At 41.6% G+C, this 16,182-nt stretch overlaps 1 protein-coding gene across 2 annotated transcripts; it reads right to left on the bottom strand.

The window, feature by feature from the left end:
- Window positions 1–289: 289 nt before the first annotated feature.
- On the bottom strand, window positions 290–15,639 carry septin6 (septin 6). Of its 2 annotated transcripts, none has more exons than XM_030105686.1 (10): window positions 15,515–15,639; window positions 13,670–13,784; window positions 11,966–12,161; window positions 10,710–10,896; window positions 9,198–9,359; window positions 8,557–8,653; window positions 7,134–7,302; window positions 6,832–6,964; window positions 6,540–6,730; window positions 290–1,192 (listed from the first exon to the last, which is right to left on the bottom strand). In XM_030105686.1, exons 1-10 carry the CDS (start codon window positions 15,542–15,544, stop codon window positions 1,183–1,185), a joined length of 1,290 nt encoding a protein of 429 aa, XP_029961546.1. In that variant the 5' UTR covers window positions 15,545–15,639; the 3' UTR covers window positions 290–1,182. The 2 variants fall into 2 exon arrangements, with proteins under 2 accessions (XP_029961546.1, XP_029961555.1); XM_030105695.1 differs by lacking the exon at window positions 290–1,192 and adding an exon at window positions 3,050–3,807 and having other exon boundaries at window positions 15,515–15,544.
- Between the last annotated feature and the right edge of the window lie 543 nt (window positions 15,640–16,182).

Below are 16,182 nucleotides of genomic sequence, written 5' to 3'. Positions count from 1 at the left end.
ATGACGCAAAGATCGAAGAAAAGAATCATTCAGGCAGTAAAATGTTTTCATGAAGGAAAAACAGAACTCAAGATGTTTGGACTATTTTTTTTCTTTTTATTCAAAATGTACATCAATGGAATCAAACTAAAGTAAGATATTGAAGAAGTTGTAGTGTGGGAGAGGCTCTGACAACAAGAGGTAATGACTGATACTAGAAAAATGTATGGCAATTCCTGACAGCAAAATGTTACTTTACACTCACGTCCAAAGATCAGGTAATAAACAACAAGTCTTCACTTCAATACACAAAATATATCCTTATAAATTATATAAATGCAGGAGGATCCTTTTTTTAATACTCCTATCTGGGATTCAATTCAACTCCACCTTATACTAATATTTGGCAAAATGGGAGCTGAAACCAAACGACTGAGCAAATATACAATAATAATATGCACCATTTTGAAGAAAACAGTTATTTTAGGGATAAAAACAAGCAGGTAAAAGATCACAGTAGTAATGAGTTTAAAAAAAAAGATGCATGCAAAATATAGAACAGGCTGGTGAAAATTAAAGCACAGTTTGTATTAAAAGGGCATGACATGACCTCCATGGTATTCAGCAGTGACATGTAAACATGGGCACCATAAACATGGCTTTGGCTTTTGCATGATTATGACTCTTAACTTTTTTTTTTTCCTAATTATTAGACAGAATGAAATAAAACCCATCTACTTATTGTAATGTACTTTATGATACTTAAACGCTTCTAAGTGTTTGTATCCAATCAGCAAGCCTCGATGTTTCAGATTTTTACGCTAATGTGACTTTTGCATTTAGAAGAAATGAGTGCATAGTGCCGGCCGTAGTAAATTTAAAGAAAAGATCAAAGTCCTGTATAGCCAAGTAAACTCCACCAGACCACTCCGAGTAACAACAACAGTCTCTATGTACATTAAGACATGACAGCAGGTTTAAGCTGTGCCCGGTTCCTGACCTGCCTGGCTTTAGAGCTTCATCTGGTGCTCAGAAATACCATGCGAGTCCACATAAGGCCATGTTCAACCAAAAGGAGACGCGATGCAGAGAATAAAAGGTGGGTAACAGTGAGAGAAAAAAAAAAACAAACAACTAAAGAGAGGTAAAGGGTGCTTAGTTCTTGCTGAAGCTGCAATCCCCTCTTCAGGTGGTCAAGATAGATTAAAAGAAGCTGAAGAGACAAAGAGAGAAGAGAAGCAGAGGTTAGCGGAGACGGCAAAGCAGAGGCGCCCACAGAAAAGCTTCAGAGGTGAATCCCTCATCGGGAAGAGAGCAGCTTGAGGTTTGATTATCAAGAATGCAAAGTTATTGTGCCAAAAAAAAATCCCTGTGATCATTCAGACAAATACATGATTTAAAGAAAACTGTTTTTTTTTTTTTTGTGCCCACTCCACGATTTCTAAACAGTGAATTAACTTTGTGCTAAAACTCCACACGATTATCTGGTCTGTGGTCCACGTGTGTACAAAAAATGGAAACGCTATCCAACCACAGCAATAAAGGAACAAGTGCGCATGTCATCTTCACCATGACTGAAGTGGGGGAAAAAAAAAAGAAAAAGTGAGTCACAACAAAAAAACAAACAATAACAGTACACATCGAAGCATGAGCAGAGAAGGCAAATCCAGAATTAGTTCGCTGGAGGTGAGTTTAAAGCAGCAGTGAAGCGCGCGCACACACACACACACACAAACTCATACTAAAGCAAAAGGGACATTGATTAAGAAACCCTGAAAGACGGGCGTCCGCAAGGCCCCAGGTCACATTTGAGGTACTCAGTACCCACAAAGGCTGGTTCCTCAGCAAAGCTTGAGGGTTGAGGAGCTACTCAGTGCAGAGCCAGGGATTACTGCAAAGGAAAGTGAAACCACACAGACCAGTGAGCTGAGGTTAAGGAGGAGGGACCGCCTCTTCTACACCCAATATCAGAGTGCGTTCACCTACCCAATTAAATATAACTCAGATCAATGACACACCCACAGGAAATAAAAAGTCAAAAAGGATTACCAAAGATGCTGGAGATCACCTGAGAGTCATTTTATTACTGACGTTACTGTTACTGAGCTGCACTTTGTCACGGAGATCAGGTACAGAATATTTCAGTCATACACAATGATTATGGCCACAGTTGTAACATTTGGTGAAAAAAATTGGCCTTTATTTTCTCTTTCTTTCTCTCCTTCTTTTAACGCGTCAACACTGATACAAACAACATTGGTCCCTGCAGGACAGTGGACATCATGATGATCGACGTTTAAATGTGCCTTCATAGTAAGTACAATAAAAAGAAAGTTACAATTGCACTGACAGCATTAAAATATAGATATGTAGAAAAACAACATCACATTTGGGCATAAAAAAAAATAACAAAAGTGCAAATGTGAAAGCTAATACAAGGTTGCAGATAACACATGACAATGAATGAGGTATGGGAGAAGTGGCAAAGAGATTAGGCACACATCTACTCATGCATCGGGCTAAAGTGAAACACACATCAGCAGAGGAGCTGTGGTCTTCAGGTCGCTGGAAAATACTGTGAGATTTCAGTCTGAAAGTGACTTACAGTATTTTTGGAGGGCGTCACACTACAATCTAAAATTCTTCAGTTTTCACTGTGCTGCTTCTATTTGAGATGGTTTCTTCACATTAAAAAGATCCGACTAGCATGAAATGTGGAGAATTATTTAAACAACAACAGATATGAGACAGCTCATCCAACACACATTTACAAAAAAGTGGTCTAATTACTGACACAATGAATAACATTAAATAACTGGTTTCTCACGGTGACTTGTTGTTGAATGGGTACTTTTCTTTGGCAGTACAATAAACAGATGTGCTTCTTGCTGGGGGTTTTCCAACTATATTTCTAACAAACTCATTGTTCAGTGTTTGATGTTATTGCTGTAACTATGAGCTGGGCAGACCTGCAACCTCAATCTGCATTGGATTTTGTTTTTGTCTTTTTTGTTTTGTTTTTACCCGTATGAATAATAACTGCAAAAAACCCCAGTACTGATATGTTTACATTGCAGCCTCTTCTGTAGCTTCCATTGTAAAATGTAAAAAACCTAAAAGCATCACTACAAATCATTCTAAAATTGAGGCTTTTTCTTTTCTTTTTTTTTTTGCACTCTTATGAAAATAAGGGAAAGCAACTCAAAGAATTAATTTCTAATTTTCATTGAGGTAGCACAAGCTGAAAGCAGAAGTCTCTGATTTGGTTCTTTTGCCTCACTCGGTTGGTTGAAGCTCTTTAGCCCAAAGGTTAAATCCATTTTAAATCCTGTCAATTCATCCTCTTATCGAAGACGGCTCAATCTTAATTCTCTCCTCTCTGTCATCTGCTGCAGACCCCATACCCGGCTCACAGTCAGGTCCCACTGTTGGACGTATGTTTCTCTTTAGCTTTATTACATTTCTGCCCATCACACAGTAGTCATGTCAAGTTAATATAAAAAAATAGTAATAATAAGCTCACATCATGCAAAGAATCACTGAGTATAAAACAAGTAAGGAATGCATTTCTGTAAATTTGCATAAAAGGACGAGCTGACTAATCGCTTGTGCGACCCACGTAATCCACAAGCATCATTCAGCCAAAACAAAGTGATGTCAAACTCATAGCAATGCCCAGCGTCTTCCACAGAGCGGGGTGGTATTATGAGGGGACTGGGTGAGGGTGGGGGGGGTGAGGGAGGAGGGGACTGTAAGGATGGTGGGAGCAGAAACTCATTCACAGCAGGATGGCCACAAGGGGAGCACTTTTTCTACAGGAATCCTTAGCTGGAAATAAGAAAGAAGGGGTGTTATTGCTTTCTTTGAGTTAAGACATCATCAGGACACACATCAGGTTTCACAGTCAGAGACATCGAGGCTTCAACATTAGTGACAACACGGCATTGAGAGGAAAACATGCATTCACGACACCACAAGGGGGTTTCAATGTAATAAAGAAGCTTTTAAATTTAAAAGTTTTTCCTCCTCATTTTTAAGCTTTTGGTCCCAGTCTGAGTTTTAAACATCGTCTCTGTTTTGTTCACCAAACAGCATCTTCTTTTCACTGGCGTTGAAAGGCTACAGACGCTTGAGGAGCCTACAGATTGCGAGACAGATGTCTTCATTCACTACGTCTCTCCCCAGCGGTTCAATCTCAACAACATGGCTCTCTAAGGATTTAGCTCTGTGCCCACTCGAGGAGGGGTGGATGGAGGAGGGTGGGGTCATCATATGGTTGCGAGATCAACAAAACATGTCATCTCTATAAACATAGATGGGCCCGGAGGCATTTTGCTGCTCTGATGTGGCCCGTTAGTCTCAGTTACTCTTCTGTTCGGCCCTGAATAAGCTCTTTGTGTGGAGGACTTGGGAGGGCCACCCAAAAAAAAAAAAAAAAAAAAAAAAAAAAAAAAGGAAAGAAAAGAGGCTGTTGTGGATTTAGGAAGGCAGATGGAGCAGTACATCAAATGGGGGTGCGGGGATCTAATAAAGTGGCTGATTTAGAAGCTGGCACAGGGACGATAAACACAGCCAGCTCCAGGATATGATCGGCACAGATGTTGCTGTGAAATACTGCAGCACTCAAACACCTGAATTAGCCGTTCCTCAAACTGTTGCTTATAAATAATAGTAATGGACAGATTTAAAAGCGTGCGACTTAGATTGTACTTAACAGCTTTTAAAGGCTCGTTTATTTGTGGTTAAATTAAACTGAAAGAGTCACAATTGTGAAATACAAACAATTAGGCTCGTTATGGAGTAATCAGTGAGTAACTGTCACTCTATTATGAAGGCTAGAAATTTTAAAAATGACTGAATCTTTCGAGACTCAAACAATAGTGTAACAGTTGGGAACTGTACACAGATAGTGAAAACAAAACAATGGCATTATTTTGGGAGCATTTTTAGCCTTAACATGAAGAATAAAGTGGGCACCAGCAGGAACCGAGGGCGAGGAGACGAGGAGTGAAATGAAGTTATTAACTGTTTGATTTCACAGTTGAATTCAGAATATTTTGCTCAGGGCATACATGCTAACTTTGGTCACCCTATGGAAATGGCCTCACTTCATTTTATATCACTGTCTAAGATCTTGTTTATTCTTTTTTTTTTTTTTTTTAATGGCGGCTCAGTGAACAATGTATCATCTGTTTGGTGGTGAAACTCTAGAAGGGAATCTTATCCAAAAAGGTGCCTCATGCAGCATGCAGGAGTTAACCGGAAAATATTATGAATGCAACATAGGTGACACATGCACTCACGGGACACATTCACATCGACACATCAGGCAGTGATTAAATAACCGGGAGTCTCCTGGGGACGAGCGGGAAACACTGACATTCATCTGATGGATATGGACAGATGAGCATCGTTATTAGTCTGTGAAAGCTTCCAGTGCAGGAGCACGCTCAGTCAGATTAAATCAGTGAGCCACTGACAAACGCCGAAGCTGCACAGCTGCTTCTTTAGGTGGGTAAAATAATCCAAGCAGAGCTCATACAGAGAAGAGGTGACTGTGAAGAAAACGAGTTAAGAGGAGTGAAAGAAAGCAATAGAACCCTTCTCAGTGCAAGTGTTTTCTTCCTTTTTGTAACAGGCACAGAGTGACACTGGCATCAACGCAGAACCACACGTCCATTACCAACATGATGGGACCAACGGTGTGAGACACACTTCAACAAACCAGGAGACTTGAGAGAAGAAACAATCACGACAATTAAGTCTGATGCAAGAAATAGTCTTCGGAAAGGTGACAGTGCTAGCTTTGGTGGTGCACAATATTTCCAACAATGCAGCCTAAACAGTAATCGAGTCCTGCTTTATGAGCAAAAGCGACTGTAATTATTTCCGGCGAGGAGAAACGTCAAATCGGTTCAACGTGTTTGACTTTGTGGCGAGCCAGGAGCAGCGTTTAATTGTAGAGCGATGATTTCTTTCTAGAATTCACTCGTCAGACTCTGCCGGCACTTGGCTTCCTTTCAACTATTTAGAAGAGGGCAGCTTGTCATTTGTACTGGACTCTCCACCTCCCTGTTCTTCTTATTTTTCCACATTTGCGATGAGTTATGTATTCATGTCAGCTCTCTTCTTAGATAGTTCAGCAATAAACACCCTGTCTGGTTATTTACGGCGGGTAAACAGGAGCATTCATCTGCCTCTTGGAAATAAAGTGTCGTGCCTAACAGACTACTTAGAGAGGTTTATCAAGGTATTTGTCGACAGTGGGTATCTAATTACACAAATCTGAGGTGGGTTATGAATGAGTGATGACAGAGAGACCCCTCAGACCTGGGATGCGTTAGTAGTAGGAGCAAAACAGTTCTAGGCTGTCTTTGTGTGAACCCAATCAGTTGAGTCAATCCTTTCATCGGTGCTTAGAAAGTAATTTGGCAAAGTGCAGCCCACGGCCGACAGGTTGAGACTATTTGGCTTCTCCAGTGGTCATTCATACAGCCAAAGAAGGTCTCCTGCACCTGTGCTGTTGGGGAGAAAGACACAGGAAAGAGAAAAATACTCACTTTTTCCTCTCTTTGTCCCTCTTGAGTGTGGTGGAGCCCCCTGCCTGCTGGGCTTGGTTCTGCAAGAGCTCTGCGGCAGTCTTTTTCTGTTTGAACGTGTTGAGCTCGTCGTCCAGGGACTTCTTCTTCTCCTCCAGTTTCTTTTTCTCGTCCTGGTGGAGCTTCTTCAAACGGTCGAATTTCTCATGCAGCTACAGAGCAGCGACCAAACAAACAAACAGGAGGTTTAAGTTAATCTGGAACAATAATAAGACTCAAAGAGACAAAAACAGGAATGATCTGCGATATTCACCTCTTTCTCCGCTTCTTTGAGCTCAGCCTCCTTTTCTTTCACTCTTTGGACAAACATTTGCCTCATTTCCTCTTCTTTCTTCTGCAGTTCACCCATGAACTCATTCCTCTTTGCTTCATATGTCTCCTGCAGACTGGCAGCGGAGAAGGAGAAAGAGAACACACACTGAAAACAATACCTTTCATTGAACTGTAGAGTTTAACATACAGCAGATGAACACAAACGTAAAGAGCGGCAATGTTGCAAGAAATAAATCATGCAAAATAACAGGCCCGGCTGCAACAGAGTGTTGCATCTTCTACCTGAAGGGCTTGCTGTCGGGGTCTGTGTCCTTAAAGCCCATCTCCTCCAGCTTGCAGCGGCGGTAGAGCTCGTAGTGACGCGTGTGCGTCTGCTCTCGCAGGTCCTCCATGTTAACTCTGATGAGCATCTCTCGCAGCTTGACAAAGTCACAGTGATTCTCATTTTCCACTGTGACAGAGACAGACCACAGCGACACGTATGCATTACCGAACACGTCCAATGGCGTCCTATTGACATTTATGGAATGAATAGAAATGATTACAAATGAACACCAAAACCCCTGAATGTTGACAACAGAGCTCGGCTAATGAATGAATGTGTTGGTCTGAGGCTCATTTACACAAACACTGCCAATACAAAGCAGACAGGAGTTCATGTCCTGTGGCGTTTCCATTGATTTTGGGACTGCACTGAGATAGGCATGGGACGTCATGTGAGTACACATGCACGCCTGGAGGCAGACTGAGCTGCACACAGCCAAAGTCAGACGCAGCCTTCGGTCAGCGCTGTCCGTGTGCGTAAGGACAAGAGATCGTTTTCATTTCTTTGGCTGCAGTCCAGCACATTGAATTTCAGATTAAACAATGTAGCGAGGTGAAAGCGCTGACTTTGAACTTTGGGACTGTTTGAAGGGATTCATATCCGTACTGGATAAATGCTACGGAAACTTTAGCTCTGCAAACCCTGTGGGTGATGAGTATGAAGAGAGGTACGGTTTCAGCGTAGATTGTTAAAAGTGAGTGGAAATAAACTCAGCTGACAGAAAATATATTTACATTTGAATACGCAGATAGACAAACGCATACAACACAAAAGAAAAACATGTACGCTCACACAAATCTTGACTGTCACAATCGTGCAAGTTTTCTAGAATGTTTTGCATTTCAGTAGTTAGAACAATCACACTATGAGGACTATGAGGCGATAACGCTATTCTATTTGTTGCGCAGGATAGGCTCAGCCACTCTACACGCTCCCAGACATACACACACACACACACACTTGATGTTAACAGCATTTGTGAGGCAGTAACAAATAGTTCAAGAGCAAATCATTGTAAAGGATGTACTGCTATGTGATTTTGGTGCCCCAATGAGCTGAGAGCATTGATAGTGTGGGCTGTCTGAAATACATTAAACACTCTCCATCACGCATTGATCAAGTAACTCAATAAAAAGTCAATTGAAACGTCATTAGTGTCATTACATTTGAGTCAGAGCGCAGAGCGGCTGCTGCTGCCCTCATGCAATATGACGGCAGAGACGGCGCTGCGGCTAAATGAGGTTATATAACTGGTTATCAGCTACTTTGCAGCAGCTGTGACTGCCGAGGAGAACTCAAAAGGAGAGGGGGATAGCTGCGGCAGATCAAGTGAGAGGGAGCGTGCTCTCATTTCCTGTGCAGGATGTAACCCGGGCTTACCCTGCACCGTCCCCCAGGGGTACTGCCGGGCCTTCACCATCTTGTTCCCGATCTTCACTTCCTCTGTGCTCCCCACCACCGCAAACGGCAAATGGCTCTGTGAAGCAGAGGGACAAGAATGGTCAGTGTACTGCCAACAGCACGTTATAGCTCTGCCAATGCTCCTGGAAACAAAAACAAAACTGCAAACACCTTTTTTCAAAATGTGCTTTGATTGGATTCATCAGATGAGGGGAAAGACGTGTTCTTTAGGTCATGCCAAAAAAAGCGTTTTCTAAATGATGTAACCTTTACATTAATAGCTCGTTTTCACATGCACAAACAGCTCTGACATAGGCATATGACCTTTTCACAAGAGCGTTGGGCAACAAGACGTTTCAAAAGGAGCCGAGAGGAGACAGTAATGGAGTCACTTAGGGGGAGTTAAGGCATTTGCACAGATCAAAGCTCATAAACAGCCAAGTGGGCTGAACACAAGGCTTGCTTCTCTGCGTGGAGTCACTTTCCTACGGCAGACATAGATTGAATACGTGTGTGCGTGCTGCGTGTGTTTTTCACTGATTGATTCGCTTCTTCTCAGCTGTAACCACATGAAGTTGAAATGAGCACGACACAGACAGGAAGCGAATAGCGAGGCTTACATTCATGGTGGAGTTGATTTCTGCCACAGACTCGTCATCGGTGGGGAACTGGTAGATCTGGACGCCGTTGCTGACCAGCTCACTGGTGATTTTGATTTTGAACTTGGCCAGCTCACTTTTGGAGATGGCGTCTGACTTGGCAATGATTGGAATTATGTTGACCTGCAGTTGAGAATTGAGAGGAGGCTTAAGGAAGGAAGACACAATGACGTGGTGCAGAACAGAATACTAGATAAGCAGCTAAATATAGAGAGATTTCTGGCTGTCTCTGAAAGGCCTCATGTCTGTTTCTTCAGTCTAAAATTAGAGGCAAAAAAATGACGTACCTTTAAAAAAGACAAGACAAAACCAAAAAACAGCAGTCAGATAAATGTGGGGCAGTAGCCATGGCAGAATAATATTTGTGTTCTACCAAAATATTATGAATACCCTCCAAATAATGTTTCACCAATTATTCCATAAGTCTAAAAAGAAAGTACACATCAATAAGAGTCTCAGCCCTCCAGTTACACTTCATTATTTTAACAGACCCTTATACAGATAATTACAGAATTCTTAAGTTAAATATATCAAAAACAGCAGGCTTCCATCTCCTCAGGATTCCTGAAAAACTCTCTAAACATGAAGTCAAATGACTTCAGCAACACTACTGTTATCAGAATAGTGACAATCATACAAAACTGGGAGGAAAAAAGGTCACTCTCATATGTGAACTCACAACAAGCTGGTGGAAAATGACCACTTCACTCCCACACAACTATTTCCATGGTTCCACGTCGCCCACACAATCCCAAATAGTTTGTTCTGCAAACGAGGGCTTCTTTGAAGGACAGCAAGCCATGCTCCAGGTCATGTCAGCAAAAGCATTTCATCGCCAAATCTAATGATGTCTAGCTAAAGGACACTTCAGCACGGTGCTATCTGAAGGAGTACACAGTGAAAGCTCAGCGCTGGGTCACGCTGCTGCGTGCGCTTGCTGGAGGGCACAGCTGCGCTGGCAAACACTGGCCGACTCTTTGTTAAAAGAAAGAAAAAAAAAAAAGCCAGGAGGCCCATGCAAATCGGCAACTGAGGAAAGGCCCTCTCAAAACCGAGGATGCAGTCTCTGAGCAGACCACATTTCACAGCTGACCTACACCGACGCACAAACACCACAGCCAATTCACAATCAGACAGATGGCCTGGAAAAGGTTTACAACCCGTGACTGGAGGAGAGAGAGATCAAATACTGTAAACAGCCAGGCAACGGCAACCTGGAGTATGTCTCTGACGAGCTCCAGTGCCTCTGAATGAACACGTCGTTATTATTAGAACCACTTTTCATTTCATGAGTGTAAATGCAAAAAAAAATAAATAAATTTTGAGAGCAACGGAAATCCTGTGAAACTGGAGATCAACCGTGTGCTGCTTCAAAAGTAAAATATTACAGTACCTACTAAAGACAGCTCACAAGACTAGCACAGAAAATGCTGTTTTTCTTTTAGCTAAAATATTAAGTGAAACAAAGCTTACCTTGCTATCAAGTTTTTTCATGGTCACCAAATCCAAGGATTTGAGCGAGTGTCCCGTTGGAGCGATGAAGTACAGGCAGGCGTGGATGCGGGTGTCGTGGTAACTGTGTAGCGTGCGCTTGATTTTCAGCTCCTCCTGCAGATATGCTTCGAACTGGGCATCAATAAACTCCACAATGGACTTGTAGCTGTCAGAACACGAGGGACGGGAAAGTGAGAAGGTGAGCAGGCTACATATTTCCTTGATTAAAACATTTCTCTTAACACTTGGGCTACAACTAATAATCCAAAAATGTTGCAGCATCAACTAGAAAAGATCCCAAAACAATGAAATCCGCTACATTTCCAGCTTCACAGAACTTGTACATCCAATAATTGAAAGACAAAATATTCCGTTCACAATGAAATATTCACTCTGTACATTCAAGCAGTTGAAAGCACAGAGAGCTTGGTATGTTTACTACAAATGTTAAATCAATATTTCTATGTAAAAAACGTTGACACGTCACTACAGGCCGGATGTGACAACACTGATAACCACCTCCCCTGTGTCCTTAAATTTAGATGAATCAGCTTCAATATTTTCATTTAAGTAGGTCAAACAATCAAATGTTTGGAGTTTTAATCTTTGTAAAGACCCTGAGGACCACGGGAAGCATTCAAATGGAAGTCTCTGGTTCCACAAACACATGAACACACTGAAAACACAGCTTGTGTTCACACTGTAAGACATTCGGGCCTGCAGCAGTTCACATGACCCTGAGCGTGTGCTTGTGTGAATTGCAGTAAGGTCATGTTACTTCGTCTGAGTCGGAACACTGTAAAACCTGAAAACAACTTAAGCATTCCCATGACAGAGCTGGAGAGTTCACATGATATCATCTTCCACTCAACTTTACTCCAGAGGAGTGGAGTTAGCAATTACATCTTGGAGGGCAACTTATGTAACGTAATCCTTTACGTGTATACAGCCTTAAACATGTCTTGGTAAAGCTCTGACGTTTGTTTGTAAAGTTCGACCCGTAAGCCCAATGAAGAGACTATTTCAAATAGATATCAGGCTTAAATTAAACTACATCTTAGAAAAATCTTTTCTTGCCCTCACAGAGGGATTTCATCTCACCATTCCTCAGTAAAGCAGTCAATCAAGAGTGAATTTATCATTACACACTACAGCACTATGTCAAAGATGGAGTCATGTTAAAGCAATTTCTCCATAAGGCTTGAACCACCAGGCAGATGTCCGGACTGGTTTACCTGTCTTCTTTATTGATCTGGTCTCCGAAGCCCACGGTGTTCACGACGGTGAGCTTCAGGCGCACGTTGCTCTCCTGGAGCTCGTAGGTGTTGGACTTGAGGGTGACGCCCGGCTGGTTGTGCTGAGTGGGCTCACCCTCAAACTTGGTGTTGAACAGCGTGTCCATCAGAGTGGATTTACCCAAACCCGTCTCACCTGCACCACAGAGAGGAAGACTGAATCATGAGTGAATGGGCCATCATCACACAGAACCCACAGAGGAATGGAAAGTCATATGTTCATTAGGTTGTACTACATACAAATTAACCAATAGTGCAGGAAATGATTAACTCCTTCAAACTGTTTTTCAGGATCATTTGTTAATTAGAAGAAAATTGCATCCAGACTAGATAAACAGACACATAACGAAGATGCATGGAACAAAACAAATGATTTTTAATTGCTTAAAGCCACAAAAAAACAGCCGGGGTTTCATTCGGTGAAGTATTCGGCCATCCATTTGCTGTGAGATGACTCAGATACGGAGCGCCCTCTGTGAGCACGGCTATTTTTATGCATCATAGCCTGGTGAACAAGTTAACCATGTTGTCCCATTTTTATAGGATTTTTTTTTTCCAAAGCTTCAAATGTACTATTTTTTAGCCTCTGGGTAAATAATAAGATATAAGTCACAAACGACAACTCATGCTGGTTTGAAACACTAATGGATACTCAAACCTTCAAGATAATGAATATAACAATAGCAGTATTGTGAGTGTCTTCACGTTACAGCTCTCAGTCCTTGTGATTTCAGATTATGAGCAATTTTTTTCTTTCTTAATTCAAAAATCACATGCTGTGCCTCCAGTAATGCTCAGACAACCGTGAAATGTTGCACATGTGAGTCACCACAGTTTACAAAAACAGCAGCTTTCTTTTTACATACTCTGACCAGAGTATACTGTCATTACTCCAGAGTATTTAGATGTACAAACAGTAAAAGCACCACTATCACAGACATAAATCAGCATAATGATGAGAAGTGAGAAACGTATTGCAATTTGCCTTTTGTACTATTCACTCCTAACTAGACATGGAATCCAGTATAAACAAAACCCTTTGTGGAGCAAAAACAATTTCTGGTGGACGTCACTCTCAATAATCAAAAGAGATGTTAAACATAAGACACAATAGAAAAAACATTGGCACACACTGGAGTTTCTCAGATGAATATAAAATGTACTTGACATTTTTTTAAAACTGAAATACTCTCAAATTAATCCATGCAGCTCAGGCAGCTGGACTGCTATATTTCCACTGAAGTATTAAGGCTGCGGGATTAGTTATACTGAAAAGATAGAAGGTTTAAACTGGGGTTACTTGGGTTAAAAAAAATAAAATCAAGGAGGCTCATGTGATTTCCTTTTTGCGATGATAAAATCTAGTTAAAGGGACACATGACTTATAACATTAATTCTTGTTTTCTGAAATATTTGTTACATAACTTTTTGATGAGTAATGCTCAACTAAAATCAAATGACCTGCAGACACGTTGAAGCTTTTAATCAGAAGCGGCAGCACTTCGCTCATCCTGGTAACCGGTCTGATCGAGTCAAATCCTGAAATGCTTTTCTTGTTGTACAGAAGCTTCAGTGAAGCAAAAACATTGTCGTTCAGCCCGAGGACAGAGAGACGGAACGCATGCTCGTGAATGATACACTCACCAACACAGAGGATGTTGAAGCAGAATCCGTGGTTGACAGACTTGTTGACCAGCTGGTCGGGCATGCTGTCAAAGCCAACATGGCCCGCCAGAGGGACAGCCCGAGCTCCTTCACCCTGATGAGGAAACAGATCCACACAAATCAACAGGTGAACTACTACTGAAGACCTCATTTATCATTCTTATTGCTTTATATAAATCAAAACGCTGTTACACCAGTAAAACTTTACAGTTTCTACAGTCAAGGATAAATCAAAAAATCTAAATTATCATTACAAGGGAAACTCAGGTTACATTTATATCCAGAGCGTTCGAGCACATTATTCTGCAAGACTGAGTTCAGGTGCAGTGTAACTCACTTCCTGTTTCCTGAACTATGTTTCCCACAGTCGCGCCAGTTTAAACCACAATGTACATATATGGAAAATATTTCTGTTGATACAAGACACTTGTAAAAAGAACAAAAAGCTATGAAACATTTTTTTATAAAAAATGAAAATGACAATACGAAATTAGGCACAAAGTTTTCTGGATGACTTGAACTTGTTTTCTGAATCCAGTTTCGCTGAAATTCCACTCACACCGTTTGTATACAGACTATCCTGCACCAGAGTGACAGTAAACACCAAAGTGTTAAAGCACAGTTGTTACATGTGTGCGTGGGTGTGTGGCTGGCAGTGAGCATCTTGATTACTGTGAATCTCATTTTTTCCAGCCTGCTTCTACATTAAGAGGTGCAGGAAAGCAAAAATATGTAGATTATACGGCAAAACCTAGAGCTCTGGCCCAACTAAAACCTCAGACAACTACCCATTATGTGGGTGAACATAACACAGTGTTGCTGCCCAAAGTGGGAGAGCTTTGAGGGAAAAATACTCTATTTGAGGGTCATTTTAAAATAACCAGACAAACAGTTGTGGATAACTTGCTTTGAAACAGCTGAGGGAGTATTGGGGACAAAGTGGGGGTGGTAAACTGACAGGACAGACCGCCTACAATCTTCAGCTGCAAGTGCAACATTCCTGAAATCATTCCCGCTTTTCATGGCACTCACAGCCAAGTTCCACACATCGGGTTTTCATTCATTGGGCCGCAGAGGAATATCAAACTGCACAACCCTGCTATTCTAAGCACTCCCTCAGGGTTTAGTGGCTTCCTCTTTCTCCCTCTCCTCCCTCTCCAAAACAAAAAAACTGTTCAACTTAGCACACGCTCTTACAAAATTGCATGTCTTAATGCCTATAAGCATCCACACTCTGTTTTGATCCAGATTTTGTTTGCAGTTCAGACAACGCCCGAATCAAAGTTAACGGGACTTGAAACAACATAACGGAAATGAGCACCGTAGCTTAGCTGAAATGGGGGCGTACAGAATGAATGGCCTACCAAGAGATCTAACACAGGTTATCGGTTAGATTGGAGCAAATATAACGACTACTACGATTAATTTAATGATTTGTCCCGCAAATATACGTGTTTTATTCGCATTGTGCTTGAAATATCTGAACACCAAGCACTGGAATATAGCAGATCAAACTGATAATGCTACAACGAGGATATTTTTTTCTGTCGTGTGGGTGTTGGTCCTCAATACAAATCAAGCTTATGTATAGCATTTAGGAGTGTATATTAATATTTAGAATCGTTATAACAGGTCTAATTCAACGGTGAAATTCGGATGGAAAGACAGTAAAATGCTCGGAGAGCGGGTGGCGACGAGCTGAATCCGCTTCACATTGCGCCCACGTAACGTGCAGCTGAAATGTAATTAATACATAACTAAACACACGCTCAATTAATGTAACGACTGCGACGAAGACATTCTGGAACAAAGCAGGATACTCACCGCCTGCCTCGCTATCTCAGTTGACGCCATGGTAGTAGCTGTTAGCCGGAGGACGACCCCTCTGCTGCCGCTTTGCAAAGGAAGCTGCGCCGTTAGCGTTACCACGGAGCGGTGGCCTAGTGGAATGTACCATTCGTGAACGCGTTTTCAGAACTGGCAGTGTAACCGGAATGCGTACCATGGTTGCGAATCAGCCATTACAATTAATAAAGTCAGGTACATTTCATGTCGTGTTTTGGAAAGGTATTGTTTGAAAAAAAAATTGATTTATTTAGTTTCACCCACTGAGCTCCCCGGCCGTCTGCCTTCATGGTTCCGTCCAGTAGGAGTAGTAGTGAACCGCAGTGAATGAATGTTACAAACGGAGGAGATTAATTAGATGAGAGGGAACAAATCAAGACCAAAATTAAAAGACATGAAATATTTGGATAAGGTGCAAAAAATTAGGTGTCAATAAATATACATCCATGAATTTCTATCTTTTAAACTAGATCATAATTGTAAACTTTGTAAACGTGAGAGAGATTAAACTCACAAATGAATGACCGAGATTACATGGCAAAATCTTGAGGTTTTTTTCCTTTACGTAGAAAATTGAACATACCGAACATTTGTTTTTCCACTGAGAGAGCAGAAACCCTCATCACGTGGCACCTGCTTGAAACAGT

The sequence above is a fragment of the Salarias fasciatus genome, chromosome 2 (assembly GCF_902148845.1).
Source record: "Salarias fasciatus chromosome 2, fSalaFa1.1, whole genome shotgun sequence".
In the NCBI taxonomy this organism is placed as follows: domain Eukaryota; kingdom Metazoa; phylum Chordata; class Actinopteri; order Blenniiformes; family Blenniidae; genus Salarias; species Salarias fasciatus.
The sequence above is the reverse complement of the archived record's forward strand: the minus strand, read 5'-3'. Positions and strand labels throughout refer to the sequence as shown.

What these genes read in the sequence shown, in the direction of transcription:
- septin6 (XM_030105686.1), bottom strand. Translation starts at nt 15,544, where the DNA reads ATGGCGTCAACTGAGATAGCGAGGCAGGCG. An exon ending in CTTCAACATCCTCTGTGTTG is followed by an intron (nt 12,162 to 13,669) that starts GTGAGTGTATCA and finishes TCTGTGGTGCAG; the next exon opens with GTGAGACGGGTTTGGGTAAA. An exon ending in TCAAAGAAGCGGAGAAAGAG is followed by an intron (nt 6,731 to 6,831) that starts GTGAATATCGCA and finishes GCTGCTCTGTAG; the next exon opens with CTGCATGAGAAATTCGACCG.